At 42.3% G+C, this 14,512-nt stretch overlaps 2 protein-coding genes across 2 annotated transcripts; both read left to right on the top strand.

Moving 5' to 3' along the window:
• The first annotated feature begins 1,750 nt into the window (after window positions 1-1,750).
• On the top strand, window positions 1,751-2,645 carry LOC111946454 (interferon a3-like). The gene is made up of 4 exons (XM_023949798.2): window positions 1,751-1,882; window positions 1,955-2,050; window positions 2,131-2,364; window positions 2,469-2,645. The coding sequence occupies exons 1-4, from the start codon at window positions 1,751-1,753 to the stop codon at window positions 2,565-2,567; spliced, it is 561 nt and encodes a 186-aa protein (XP_023805566.1). The 3' UTR covers window positions 2,568-2,645.
• Window positions 2,646-12,456: 9,811 nt separating this feature from the next.
• LOC144987739 (interferon a3-like) lies at window positions 12,457-13,443 on the top strand. The gene is made up of 4 exons (XM_078937027.1): window positions 12,457-12,588; window positions 12,661-12,756; window positions 12,837-13,073; window positions 13,178-13,443. Exons 1-4 carry the CDS (start codon window positions 12,457-12,459, stop codon window positions 13,274-13,276), a joined length of 564 nt encoding a protein of 187 aa, XP_078793153.1. The 3' UTR covers window positions 13,277-13,443.
• Window positions 13,444-14,512: the final 1,069 nt, after the last annotated feature.

The raw sequence follows: 14,512 nt of genomic DNA, 5'->3' as shown, positions 1-14,512 counted from the left end.
AAGAAAGAAGAAAATTTCCCCTCCCTGATTTTTGCTGTGTATTTTGTTATGAACAACTGCATTATTACAGTGTCCTTTCACAGAGATTCATCTGTTACATTTGACAAAAATTCCTTCATGTAGAACCGTAGAACTGCAGAGTTTAATTCAAGGTGTCATGCTACATCCAGGAACCGCCAGTCTCCAGGGAAGTTTAATTCTGTCTGATTCTGAGGCGTGGGCTTCTTTTCCTGATGATAGGAGAAGAGACATATAATAAAGAGGATTTTATAACACATGATGGTCAATTACAATATATCACACATTTTGTGACTTTATTATGAGTTTTTTCTTTCGAATCATAAAAAAAATATCTTGAAATGGAATTACAGTTTTTGTTTATCAGAAAAATATTATTTAAACCGTGAATTCATTTCTTTTGTGTAAATCAGCAACATGAATATACATTCAGATGTGTTCAGTGAGTCTATATCGGCCAAAAAGGTAACTTTTCTGACAATAAAGTGAAAGCAATTCATTCTTTGTTTGTTGTTTAGAAGGTTTTTCTCATTCATGTTTTATTTAGTCGTGTACGTTTTCATTTCATAGCTTGGTATTTTAGCTAAATGTGTTGTTAAAGTGTTGTAGAATTGTATTGTTGATCCCAAAGTACACGTGTTCTCACGCGGTTTTCATTCGCAAAGCAGGTTGGCCTCCCGCGTGAATTTTTTCATGAATGAACTGCAAGGAAATGGAAAGTGGGCGTGAGCTGAGCTCTGACGCTCCTCAAGCAGCTGCGTAATCTTTATCACCTTTTACCTGAAACTACCGTGAAACGTTGTTTATGTTATTTACACAGAGATTCTAAAGACTGTGTGACAGAAAAGTGCAACAGGAAAACATTTTTCATCAATAAAACCAAAAATGAAATATTCGTCCACACAATAGAATACATACTTTGAATTTATTAGAATTAGGTCTGCGTGCGTGTGGCTGCAGAACATAAACAATACAGCACGAATTTTGCGAGATTTCCCCTTCGGTTAAATTAAAAAAAATCAGATTAACCTTTTTTAAACACACATTCAATGAGCAGTCAGGAACTTTCTCAACTCTGGATTGAGAAGAGGATAACATAAATGGGCTTTCTCCCTTTTAGGAAGTTAATTAAACTCCTTTTTGACAAACTTAATATTTAATGGCTACAATGGGTCATGTATTGTACCGTAAGACCTAATAAGTCTATGTTGAAGAGTAATTGCATTAATTTATGTCGATGCATCCATTTTCCAATCAATTCATGACTTATTATCATAAATGTGAAATATATGTATGTATTTCTGTTGTTTTGTTTTATTTTTGATTTAATTGCTCAAATGACAAATCTTCCAAATTCAAATTCAGAATATTAGAAGGACTTAATAAAGTTATCAGAACCTGCATTCAAGACACATTTTTTTTTATTAAAAAGTCAACCAGACAAGATGAAGGACTGATAGGAACTTTTATTCAAAATAATTATACTTACATTTAAGGATGAAATTCCACTTTATTTGAATCGTGGTTAATTTATCTTTATCATCTTTATTATATGTCTCTTCTCCTATCATCATCATTGGCATTTTGCCTGTTTGATAAGGTGAAATCCACGCGTGTTTTCCCCGCAAGGAAAGTGAAATCTGCGCACGCTTTAAATGCGCCTCTGCAGCTCTGCTTAATCACAGGAGTAGCTTAGTTTGTTTCTATAAGGACACTTGCAGCTTCTTGAAAAATGCTCCACAGACTTGTCTTTGCGTGTGCGCTCGTGTCTCTGGCCGGCGCAGGATTCTCTCTGCGCTGCAGATGGCTGGATCACAAATTCAAACAGTTCAGTGACACCTCATTGGATCTGCTGGAGAAGATGGTGAGAGAGGTTCTGACTGTGTGTCGTTGCATTTGAAGTGTGTCAGAGATAAAGGTGTGTTGTGTGATGCAGGTAAATAACGCTACAAACAGCACTGAGGGGGATGCTACAGAAGACATCGAGGTGGACTTCCCTCATCATCTGTACAGACAGGCATCTAAAGAATCAGTGAGTCTTCACTCTGAATCAAAACAGCTTAATAAGAATTTTTTTCTGGAATAATCTGTAACTGTTTCTTCTTCCTACAGGCTGAGAATCAAGTTGCCTTCACGGTCCAGGTTCTGAAGGAAGTGTCTGCCCTGTTTGAGGAGGACAGTTCCTCTGCATCATGGCAGCAGATCACAGTGGAGAAGTTTCTCGGAGTGGTGAACAGACAGGCTGATGAGCTTCACTCATGTGTGTCCGAAAGCCTCGTCCACAAGAAGAACAGAAAGCTGCGCATGTATTTCAAGAGGCTGTTGGATCACATCCTGAACAAACAGGTGAGTCTCCATGATTAGAGGTACTCTTAGGGCTGTGTATGAATGACGTCACTGGAACCCATCCTGGAGGTTGTAATGATGAAATCCCTGTTGTGTCTGTGCAGGGTTACAGTGCTGAAGCCTGGGAGACCATCAGGAAGGAAACTAAAGCTCATTTACTGAGAGCACAGCGGCTACTTTCCCCTTTAATCTCCTCCAAATGAAGTCTGTCTCAAATGTTAAAACAAGATGTGAAAAAATCAATAACTGCAATTAATATTTTGCTATATGTGTTTATTTATTCGGCTTTTATTAAATAATTTATTCATTTACATATATATTTATTTATTTTTTCTAAAAAGATCATTTAATTGTTATATTACTAAAACGTGTTTTGCATGTTTTGTATGTTCCAGCCAACCAGCAGGTTGATATTGTTGTGCAACTTATCTTTTATCATTTATTTATTTATTTATTTATTTATTTATTCATGTTGTGTTTTTGTCATTGCAACTTTAAATAAACTTTCCAACTTTACGCACTTCGTTTTTGTTGTTCTTAAATGGATGAAAACATATGCAGGGAAAAACGGACCTCATTATTGATGGACAGCTCTCAATTTAAAATAAAAATGGCACGCAAATTGTTTTTTATATGTTAGAAAGGATACAAGTAACGATAAAAATATTAATTAAAAATAACGTCGATTATAGAGATTGAAAAGAAAACACTAAATAGAAAAAACAGCTCACGCCCGTCAACCGCTCTTTTTAAGGAAAACATATTACTCATGAATTTAGGAAAATAAGGAGAAGCTATTTAAGGTTACACGGCAAAGCGTCTTTAATTATATAAATGTAATCTAGAGGCCAAAGCGGTTCCGTGCACTTCAAGAAATGTCTTGCGGAAAAGACGCCCACGCCTCAGAATCGGCGAGAATTAAACTTCCTGGAGACTGGCGGTTCCTGGATGTAGCATGAGACTTTGAATTAAACTCTGCAGTTCTACGATTCTACATGAAGGAATTTTTGTCAAATGTAACAGATGAATCTCTGTGAAAGGACACTGTAATAATGCAGTTGTTCATAACAAAATACACAGCAAAAATCAGGGAGAGGAAATTTTCTTCTTTCTTTCTGTTCCTCTCATTTACACACAAAAACTGTCTTTCAAATGTTTTTAAGCTTTTAGTGTTTACAATATATAACCAAATGCATGTTAATATAATATATAATATATAAAAAATACCCTCCAAGCAGTAGATTTACTTTTGTTTGTGTGTTTGCATGAAATACACTGAAACATTGCTACTTGAACTCCTTTTTTGAACACAACAACAAACGAATTCAGTAGGAAATATCTAAATAAAATCTATGTGTCATGTCTCGTCAAGTTTCCTGTTGTCTCGTGTGGGGTTTCCTGTTTTGTTTTGAAAGTCTAACCTACCTCTCGTTCCAGACCTTCCCCTTCCTGCTGTGTCTGCTCCCCACACCTGTGTCTGCCTCATCATCCCTGATCATTCCCACCTGTGCCTCCCCTCCTCATGTATTTATAGCCTGTGTTTCCCTTTGTCCTGTGCCTGTTTGTCATGTGCTTTCACCTGCCAAAGCTAGCTCTTCTCTTGATTCAAGAAATTAAATCCTTAAGCTCTGCATCTGAGTCCAGTCCTGTGTTCTGCCTTGTCAGTACAAACAGGCCAGAATGGACTCAGCAGAGAGCAGTAGTTTAACATCCATCCTGCAACGCCTGGAAGCCCGCCTTTCTCAACAGGAGGACTTCCAGAAGGCCCTGGCGTCTCATATGGTTCAGGTCTCTACCCAAGTTCAAGACCTCCGTTCAAGTTCCCCCTGGACAATCCCTCCTCCAGGACCCTCTGCTTCCATCCCAGTTCCTCCTACCTCCATGCCTGTCAGGAGCCAGGAAATCAAGCTCGCCCCTCCCGATCGTTACTCTGGAGAACCTGGACTGTGTAAGCCCTTCCTCACTGATTGTTCTATTCATTATGAACATTCACCCCATGCCTTCGTTTCTGACAGAGCCAGAATCGCCTTCATGATCTCCCATCTAGCGGGGAGGGCTCGTGCATGGGCCATGGCTGAGTGGGCTCGTGACTCCCCGCTCTGCTCATCTCTCATCGCCTTCCAGGAGGCGCTTCAGAACACTTTCGACCCGGTGTCAACCAGCCGGGATAAAGCCCGTGAGCTCACCATCATACGCCAAGGGGGGGACTCTGTCTGCGATTACGCCATCCGATTCCGCACCCTAGCAGCCGAGAGCGGGTGGAACTCGGTGGCGCTGTATGATGTCTTCATGAAAGGGCTGGCTCCGCGCATTCAGGAGCAGCTCATTCCGTTGGATTTACCTCAGGGTCTCGACTCTCTGATCGCTCTCGCCATCCGCACGGATAACCGACTCCGTGAACTCGTCTCCCGACGCGGCAGCGGATCATCAGGAGGCGGGTCTTCTCGCGGGGCTGAATCCGCGGAAAGACGAAACCACCGCCGATTCTCAGCCGACCCGCATCCCTCCGTCACGGCGGACAGCTGTGAAGAGCCCATGCAGGTGGGAAGGACACGACTTTCGGCGGAGGAACGACAGCGACGCCTGCAGGAGGGCCGGTGCTTCTACTGTGGGGAGATTGGTCATCCCGTTTTCTCCTGCCCCGTGAAAAAAACAGCAACGGTGAGTCAGATCTCCGCTATGGACGGACGCACACGGAGCCTCACGTCATTAGTGGTGACCCACCACGGCTCCTCCACAGCTCTCGTAGCTCTCATTGACTCCGGGGCTGATGTCAGCCTAATGGACTGGAAGCTGGCAGTCAGCTTAGGTCTTAAGCCACAGCCTCTGGACAGACCCATCCAGGCCCGGGGCCTCCATGGGAGGGGTCTTTTTAATATCACTCATGTCTCAGAACCCCTCAAACTGTCCATAGGAAACCATTCAGAAATCATGTCTTTCCACCTGTTTGAGGGCTCCTCTAGGAAGCTGGTTCTGGGATTTCCTTGGCTGCACGAGCACAATCCCCTGGTGGACTGGGCGACCGGGAAAATACTAGAATGGGGGCCAGGATGTGACGGACACAAAAGTCCCCATGCTGCAGGTAAACGAACAATCATAGACAATAACCCTGTTCCTGTTCGTTCTGCTCCAGGTCCAGAGGCCCCTGACCTGAGCACAATACCCTCATGTTACCATCATCTGTCTGAGGTCTTCAATAAATCCCGGGCTCTGAGCCTTCCACCCCATCGCCCCTACGACTGCGCCATCGACCTGGTTCCGGGATCCATCATTCCTAAAGGACACCTGTATTCAATCTCAGCTTCGGAACGCCAGGCGCTTAATAAATACATTGACGAATCTCTGGCAGCGGGCCTCATTCGTCCATCCTCATCCGCAGCTGGTGCCGGGTTCTTCTTTGTCGGAAAGAAGGATGGGACCCTTCGACCCTGCATAGATTACAGCGCGCTCAACAACATAACCGTCAAAAACAGATATCCGTTGCCGCTCATGTCCTCTGTTTTCGACCAGCTCCAGCAGGCCAGGGTGTTTACTAAGCTCGATCTCCGTAACGCCTATCATTTGGTCAGGATCAGAGAGGGGGACGAGTGGAAAACAGGGTTCAACACCCCAAGAGGCCACTATGAATACCGGGTCATGCCCTTTGGACTCACTAACGCCCCCGCCGTTTTCCAGGCCATGATCAATGATGTCCTCAGGGACTTCTTGGATCATTTTGTGTATGTTTATTTGGATGACATCTTGATTTACTCCCCGGACCTGGACTCTCATGTCTCCCATGTCTCCGCAGTCCTCCAGCGACTTCTAGATAACCACCTTTACGTCAAAGCCGAAAAGAGTGAGTTCCACGTTTCCACCGTCACCTTCCTAGGTTTTGTTGTGTCAGCAGGGGCGGTAAAGATGGATCCAGCCAAGGTCAGCGCAGTCAGGGACTGGCCGACACCTGACAGCCGAAAGAAGCTGCAGCAGTTCCTAGGCTTTGCGAACTTTTATAGACGCTTTATCCGTGGTTTTAGCTCAATTGCAGCACCCCTCCATGCCCTCACGTCCCCACGGGTGCAGTACCGGTGGACGCCTGCGGCCGAGACCGCTTTCCGGGCGTTGAAACGCCGCTTCACATCAGCTCCACTGCTCATTATGCCTGATCCACACCGTCAGTTCATCGTGGAGGTTGACGCCTCCAATGAAGGGTTAGGGGCCGTCCTATCACAGCGGTCGGAGCTGGATGGGAAGGTCCATCCCTGTGCGTTCCTGTCCAGGCGCCTCTCGCAGGCTGAACGCAACTACGACATCGGCAACCGGGAGCTGTTGGCGGTCAAGGTGGCTCTGGAGGAGTGGCGGCACTGGCTGGAGGGTGCGGAGCACCCTTTCATTGTCTGGACCGATCATAGAAACCTTGAGTATATCAGGACTGCCAAGAGACTTAATGCTCGCCAGGCCCGATGGAGACTCTTTTTTTGATCGTTTTTCTTTTTCCCTTTCTTACAGGCCGGGGTCCAAGAACGTGAAGCCGGATGCCCTGTCTCGTCAGTTCGACCCCGCGCCTGTTGCCAAAGAACCTGAACCTATTCTTCCACTGACTTGTGTGGTTGGAGCGGTGTCTTGGCAGATAGAATCTGAGGTAATGCAGGCTAACAGTGGGGTGCAAACGCCCAGTGGTTGCCCAAGGAATCGCCTATTTGTACCCCCGACACTGCGCTCTAGGGTGATCCACTGGGCCCACACCTCACTGCTTTCCTGTCATCCGGGAGTTAGGCGGACCATGCACGCCATCTCTCGGAGGTTCTGGTGGCCTCGCATGGAGCCGGAGGTCCGGGAGTACGTTTCTGCCTGTTCAGTCTGTGCCAGGAACAAGTCTTCCACCAGTCGTCGCATGGGGCTCCTACAACCCCTTCCTGTACCTTCCAGACCGTGGGCGGACATCTCCATGGACTTCGTCACCGGCCTTCCTGTCTCACGTGGTCACACCACTGTTCTTACGGTCGTGGACAGGTTCTCAAAGATGGTCAGGTTCATCGCCCTGCCTAGACTGCCTTCAGCTAAAGGCACGGCAGAGATCATCATGAACCAAATTGTGAGGTACCACGGTTTCCCGAAGGACATTGTGTCAGACCGGGGACCTCAATTCGTGTCCCGGTTCTGGAAGGAGTTCTGCCGGCTCATCGGTGCCACGGTCAGCTTGACCTCGGGTTACCATCCCGAATCCAATGGCCAGACTGAACGTCTCAATCAACAGCTGGAAACCGGCCTCCGGTGCTTGGTCTCTCAGAACCCCTCAACATGGAGCAGGCACTTGATCTGGGTTGAGTATGCGCACAACACCCTGCCCACCTCAGCTACCGGCATCTCGCCCTTCAAGTGTGTCTTCGGTTACGAGCCACCCCTGTTTGCAGCCTTGGAACCCGATGTTGCAGTTCCGTCGGTCCACGCCCTGGTCCGCCGCTGCCGTCGCATCTGGGAGGCTGCCCGGCAGGTCCTGGTTCGGCAACAGGACAGGGTCAAGGCAGCCGCTGACCGCCGAAGGCGTCCCGCTCCCACCTACCGTCCCGGTCAGAAGGTCTGGCTCTCGACCAAGGACCTCAACCTGCACGTTCCAAGTCGGAAATTGGCTCCAAGGTTCGTGGGTCCGTTTCCTGTCTCCAAGGTCATCAACCCAGCAGCGGTCCGCCTTCGGCTGCCCCGGTCCCTCCGGGTCCATCCCACATTCCAAGTCAGCAAGGTGAAGCCGGTGGTGGACAGTTCCCTGATGCCTCCCTCGGAGCCACCCCCTCCGCCCAGAATGGTGGGGGGTGGTCCGGTGTACACGGTGGAGAAGATTCTGGCTGTCCGGAAGCGGGGCCGGGGTCGCCAGTTCCTGGTGGACTGGAAGGGATACGGTCCGGAGGAGCGACAGTGGATTCCGGAACGCTTTATTGTGGACAAGTCGCTCCTGACGGATTTCTTTAGGTCTGGGGCTCCTGGACCGTCAGGAGTCGGTCCTTAAGGGGGGGGTTCTGTCATGTCTCGTCAAGTTTCCTGTTGTCTCGTGTGGGGTTTCCTGTTTTGTTTTGAAAGTCTAACCTACCTCTCGTTCCAGACCTTCCCCTTCCTGCTGTGTCTGCTCCCCACACCTGTGTCTGCCTCATCATCCCTGATCATTCCCACCTGTGCCTCCCCTCCTCATGTATTTATAGCCTGTGTTTCCCTTTGTCCTGTGCCTGTTTGTCATGTGCTTTCACCTGCCAAAGCTAGCTCTTCTCTTGATTCAAGAAATTAAATCCTTAAGCTCTGCATCTGAGTCCAGTCCTGTGTTCTGCCTTGTCACTATGGAGCTATATACATTGTTCAGGATGCATTTCTTGGAGTTTAATTCTTTACTTTTTTTAGTTTTAGTGTAAAAAGATGTGACATTCCATTTTTTCTGCGCTTAAACTTTAAAATAAGTATTGAAAAAATATCTGAAGTTGTCAACGAGTGATACTGATAAAAGAAGTTGGTTCCTTCACTACACTATTAATTTTTAGTTTTTTTTTTTTAAATTTCTTTTCAGTTCATATTTAACTTTTTGTTGTGAATGTTAGTGTGTTTTATAAAAAGTTTAGGCTGCTAACATAATTTAGAGATCTGAAATAGATTTTATTGAAGATTTTTATTTACTGTTAGATCAACATAATGAACTTACACTAAGTTAAGAAAACAAAGCTAAGTTAATTTGTATTTACACATTCTGGATTCACTAAAAACTTATTGTCTGAACTATGTGAATTAATTAGTTTATTTTTAACTAACCCAATTGTGTGCAACTGGTTGACTTAACTTGTTGAGGAAATTAACATTTTTCATCTAATATACTGGAAATTGTTGTTATATCTTTCATTTTCACTGCTCACATTACAACAAAAATCAAATCAGCTTTTTAGTAGCTCAGTGATACTCAGAGATTTCATGTCCAGACAGATTTTTCAGAAGTTGCTTGGGGCTGCATGGTGGTCATGAGGTCCTGGTTCAAATCCTGGCTGGGACATTGCCGTATGGAGCTTGCATGTTCTCCTCGTGCATGTTTTGGTTTTCTTCAGGAACTCCAATTTCCTTCAGCAGTCCAAAAAAATGCTTCGTAGGTGAAATGGTGACTCAAAAATTGCAAGTAAGTGTGTGTGTGCTGTGTGTGTGTGACCCTCCAACAGACTGGCAACCTTCATCCAATTATTGTTGTGATAGACATGTGCAGCTCTGTTACCTAAAAAAGAATTCAGCAGGTTCTGATGAATGGTCATTCTTGCAGGCCGGTTCAGACCAGAACCAGAAAAGACTACAGATTACTCACAAAGGTGTGGGGCACAAATGCGATCAGACCTCCTTATGATGCCCAAACTCAGCAAGATATCTGCTGGTAGCACTGGTAGAATTCCATCAGAGCAACACTAGACGAAGTTGCCACATTGGGAAACTGCCTCATGAGCTCAGATGTTCCCTAACTGTATTTATAGTTAACTCCAAACTGCTGCTATTTTCTGATGCCTTTGTTTGATAGAATAAACCCAATTTGATCTATATTTTTTTAATTTATTTTGTAATTTTCTGTTGACAATTTTCCTTTATGCTTCAAAAGCTTTCCTGCATGTTTAGAAAAGTCAGTTTTTGGGGGGTTTAAATCTTTGTCGTCATGAAGTCCTAGGTAGTTTTGTTTAAAATGACAAAAGGTTACTCACTACAAGTTTTGACCATAGCACCTCAGGTTAATAGTTCTTTTTTTTTCAAAGGTGAAGGAGGTGACATGCAAACGTAAAACAATAAGTGGTCTAATGTGATGCTCCTTATGTTTTGCAGCTGTTCCCTTTTCCCTGTCTTTTGAAAGTTAAAAATTCAGCACATTTCTCTTCGGCATGTACTTTGCATTTGGCAAGAAACATACACCTGAAAGCCTGTTTCATGATGTTCACATAAGGGGAAGCCTATATAGTGCGTCAGCATACTGTTTGTAAGTGCAGAAGTGGAACCTTGCGGTCAAACGTTAAAACGCTCAGCATGTCGAGGACACAAAAATAATACGATTTTTCAGTTCACATTATTTACTATTACAATTTGTTAAAACAAAATAGTAAACAATGTATTATAAGAGACAAGCTGCTCCATGGAGTTTATTTAGATATTTCCTACTGAATTCGTTTGTTGTTGTGTTCAAAAAAGGAGTTCAAGTAGCAATGTTTCAGTGTATTTCATGCAAACACACACACAACAGTAAATCTACTGCTTGGAGGGTATTTTTAAATGTTACATTAACATGCATTTGGTATATATTGTAAACACTAAAAGCTTAAAAACAGTTTAAAGACAGAGTTTTTGTGTGTAAAGGAGAGGAGCAGAAAGAAAGAAGAAAATTTCCCCTCCCTGATTTTTGCTGTGTATTTTGTTATGAACAACTGCATTATTACAGTGTCCTTTCACAGAGATTCATCTGTTACATTTGACAAAAATTCCTTCATGTAGAACCGTAGAACTGCAGAGTTTAATTCAAGGTGTCATGCTACATCCAGGAACCGCCAGTCTCCAGGGAAGTTTAATTCTGTCTGATTCTGAGGCGTGGGCTTCTTTTCCTGATGATAGGAGAAGAGACATATAATAAAGAGGATTTTATAACACATGATGGTCAATTACAATATATCACACATTTTGTGACTTTATTATGAGTTTTTTCTTTCGAATCATAAAAAAAATATCTTGAAATGGAATTACAGTTTTTGTTTATCAGAAAAATATTATTTAAACCGTGAATTCATTTCTTTTGTGTAAATCAGCAACATGAATATACATTCAGATGTGTTCAGTGAGTCTATATTGGCCAAAAAGGTAACTTTTCTGACAATAAAGTGAAAGCAATTCATTCTTTGTTTGTTGTTTAGAAGGTTTTTCTCATTCATGTTTTATTTAGTCGTGTACGTTTTCATTTCATAGCTTGGTATTTTAGCTAAATGTGTTGTTAAAGTGTTGTAGAATTGTATTGTTGATCCCAAAGTACACGTGTTCTCACGCGGTTTTCATTCGCAAAGCAGGTTGGCCTCCCGCGTGAATTTTTTCATGAATGAACTGCAAGGAAATGGAAAGTGGGCGTGAGCTGAGCTCTGACGCTCCTCAAGCAGCTGCGTAATCTTTATCACCTTTTACCTGAAACTACCGTGAAACGTTGTTTATGTTATTTACACAGAGATTCTAAAGACTGTGTGACAGAAAAGTGCAACAGGAAAACATTTTTCATCAATAAAACCAAAAATGAAATATTCGTCCACACAATAGAATACATACTTTGAATTTATTAGAATTAGGTCTGCGTGCGTGTGGCTGCAGAACATAAACAATACAGCACGAATTTTGCGAGATTTCCCCTTCGGTTAAATTAAAAAAATCAGATTAACCTTTTTTAAACACACATTCAATGAGCAGTCAGGAACTTTCTCAACTCTGGATTGAGAAGAGGATAACATAAATGGGCTTTCTCCCTTTTAGGAAGTTAATTAAACTCCTTTTTGACAAACTTAATATTTAATGGCTACAATGGGTCATGTATTGTACCGTAAGACCTAATAAGTCTATGTTGAAGAGTAATTGCATTAATTTATGTCGATGCATCCATTTTCCAATCAATTCATGACTTATTATCATAAATGTGAAATATATGTATGTATTTCTGTTGTTTTGTTTTATTTTTGATTTAATTGCTCAAATGACAAATCTTCCAAATTCAAATTCAGAATATTAGAAGGACTTAATAAAGTTATCAGAACCTGCATTCAAGACACATTTTTTTTTATTAAAAAGTCAACCAGACAAGATGAAGGACTGATAGGAACTTTTATTCAAAATAATTATACTTACATTTAAGGATGAAATTCCACTTTATTTGAATCGTGGTTAATTTATCTTTATCATCTTTATTATATGTCTCTTCTCCTATCATCATCATTGGCATTTTGCCTGTTTGATAAGGTGAAATCCACGCGTGTTTTCCCCGCAAGGAAAGTGAAATCTGCGCACGCTTTAAATGCGCCTCTGCAGCTCTGCTTAATCACAGGAGTAGCTTAGTTTGTTTCTATAAGGACACTTGCAGCTTCTTGAAAAATGCTCCACAGACTTGTCTTTGCGTGTGCGCTCGTGTCTCTGGCCGGCGCAGGATTCTCTCTGCGCTGCAGATGGCTGGATCACAAATTCAAACAGTTCAGTGACACCTCATTGGATCTGCTGGAGAAGATGGTGAGAGAGGTTCTGACTGTGTGTCGTTGCATTTGAAGTGTGTCAGAGATAAAGGTGTGTTGTGTGATGCAGGTAAATAACGCTACAAACAGCACTGAGGGGGATGCTACAGAAGACATCGAGGTGGACTTCCCTCATCATCTGTACAGACAGGCATCTAAAGAATCAGTGAGTCTTCACTCTGAATCAAAACAGCTTAATAAGAATTTTTTTCTGGAATAATCTGTAACTCTTTCTTCTTCCTACAGGCTGAGAATCAAGTTGCCTTCACGGTCCAGGTTCTGAAGGAAGTGTCTGCCCTGTTTGAGGAGGAGGACAGTTCCTCTGCATCATGGCAGCAGATCACAGTGGAGAAGTTTCTCGGAGTGGTGAACAGACAGGCTGATGAGCTTCACTCATGTGTGTCCGAAAGCCTCGTCCACAAGAAGAACAGAAAGCTGCGCATGTATTTCAAGAGGCTGTTGGATCACATCCTGAAGAAACAGGTGAGTCTCCATGATTAGAGGTACTCTTAGGGCTGTGTATGAATGACGTCACTGGAACCCATCCTGGAGGTTGTAATGATGAAATCCCTGTTGTGTCTGTGCAGGGTTACAGTGCTGAAGCCTGGGAGACCATCAGGAAGGAAACTAAAGCTCATTTACTGAGAGCACAGCGGCTACTTTCCCCTTTAATCTCCTCCAAATGAAGTCTGTCTCAAATGTTAAAACAAGATGTGAAAAAATCAATAACTGCAATTAATATTTTGCTATATGTGTTTATTTATTCGGCTTTTATTAAATAATTTATTCATTTACATATATATTTATTTATTTTTTCTAAAAAGATCATTTAATTGTTATATTACTAAAACGTGTTTTGCATGTTTTGTATGTTCCAGCCAACCAGCAGGTTGATATTGTTGTGCAACTTATCTTTTATCATTTATTTATTTATTTATTTATTTATTTATTTATTTATTTATTTATTTATTTATTTATTTATTTATTCATGTTGTGTTTTTGTCATTGCAACTTTAAATAAACTTTCCAACTTTACGCACTTCGTTTTTGTTGTTCTTAAATGGATGAAAACATATGCAGGGAAAAACGGACCTCATTATTGATGGACAGCTCTCAATTTAAAATAAAAATGGCACGCAAATTGTTTTTTATATGTTAGAAAGGATACAAGTAACGATAAAAATATTAATTAAAAATAACGTCGATTATTGTCAGATAAATGCATCTAGACATTAAAGAAAAACACAATTATAAACAACAAACCACAACAAGAATCAAGTTTCTCATGCACGAGGGAGAGGAGCAAATGTGTTGGAAAAGGTCCACCACGTTTCTCTTCTCAAAGGGCTGCCCCTCCCTGTGCTGCTTTTATTAAGAACACAAGTGGGAGGTAACAATTCAAGACAAAGACAAAAAGTTCATTAGGGGGTGTCGTCAAATGACCCTTTTGGTTGGATTCTAACTTCAAACAGTATCACTTATCAGCTGAGGACAGTGTGTCGTAAAACCCCCCTGTTCCTGGCTGGGCATGAGAAGCAGATGACCAAACACACAGAACTGTTTTCAGAAGAGGTAAAAAGGTCAATCTGAGTTAACATTTGAAGAAATACATTTAAACAATGATAATAATAAAACAAATTCCTTCACATACTCCCTCCTTTTTATCATTGATAAATGTCAAAATCTCACATCCAATATCACATCTCTTTTCAGTTTTCTGTGACATCTTCATTTTTATAACACTTTCAATTTACACTCAGATGAGAAGTTCTTTTTTTCTTTTTTCAAGTAATTTCAATTTCAAAATCATTACAGTCATCTTGTTCTCCCTTTAATAACAAGTTGTATTCTTAAATCATAGGAACACTTTGTACTCAACCATTCACTGCTCTGGAAATCATAGATTGAATACAAGGAAAAAT

Source organism: Oryzias latipes, chromosome 19 (assembly GCF_053564925.1).
Source record: "Oryzias latipes strain Hd-rR chromosome 19, Olatipes_Hd-rR_3.1".
Classification (NCBI taxonomy): domain Eukaryota; kingdom Metazoa; phylum Chordata; class Actinopteri; order Beloniformes; family Adrianichthyidae; genus Oryzias; species Oryzias latipes.
This window is presented reverse-complemented; position numbering and strand designations above follow the sequence as displayed.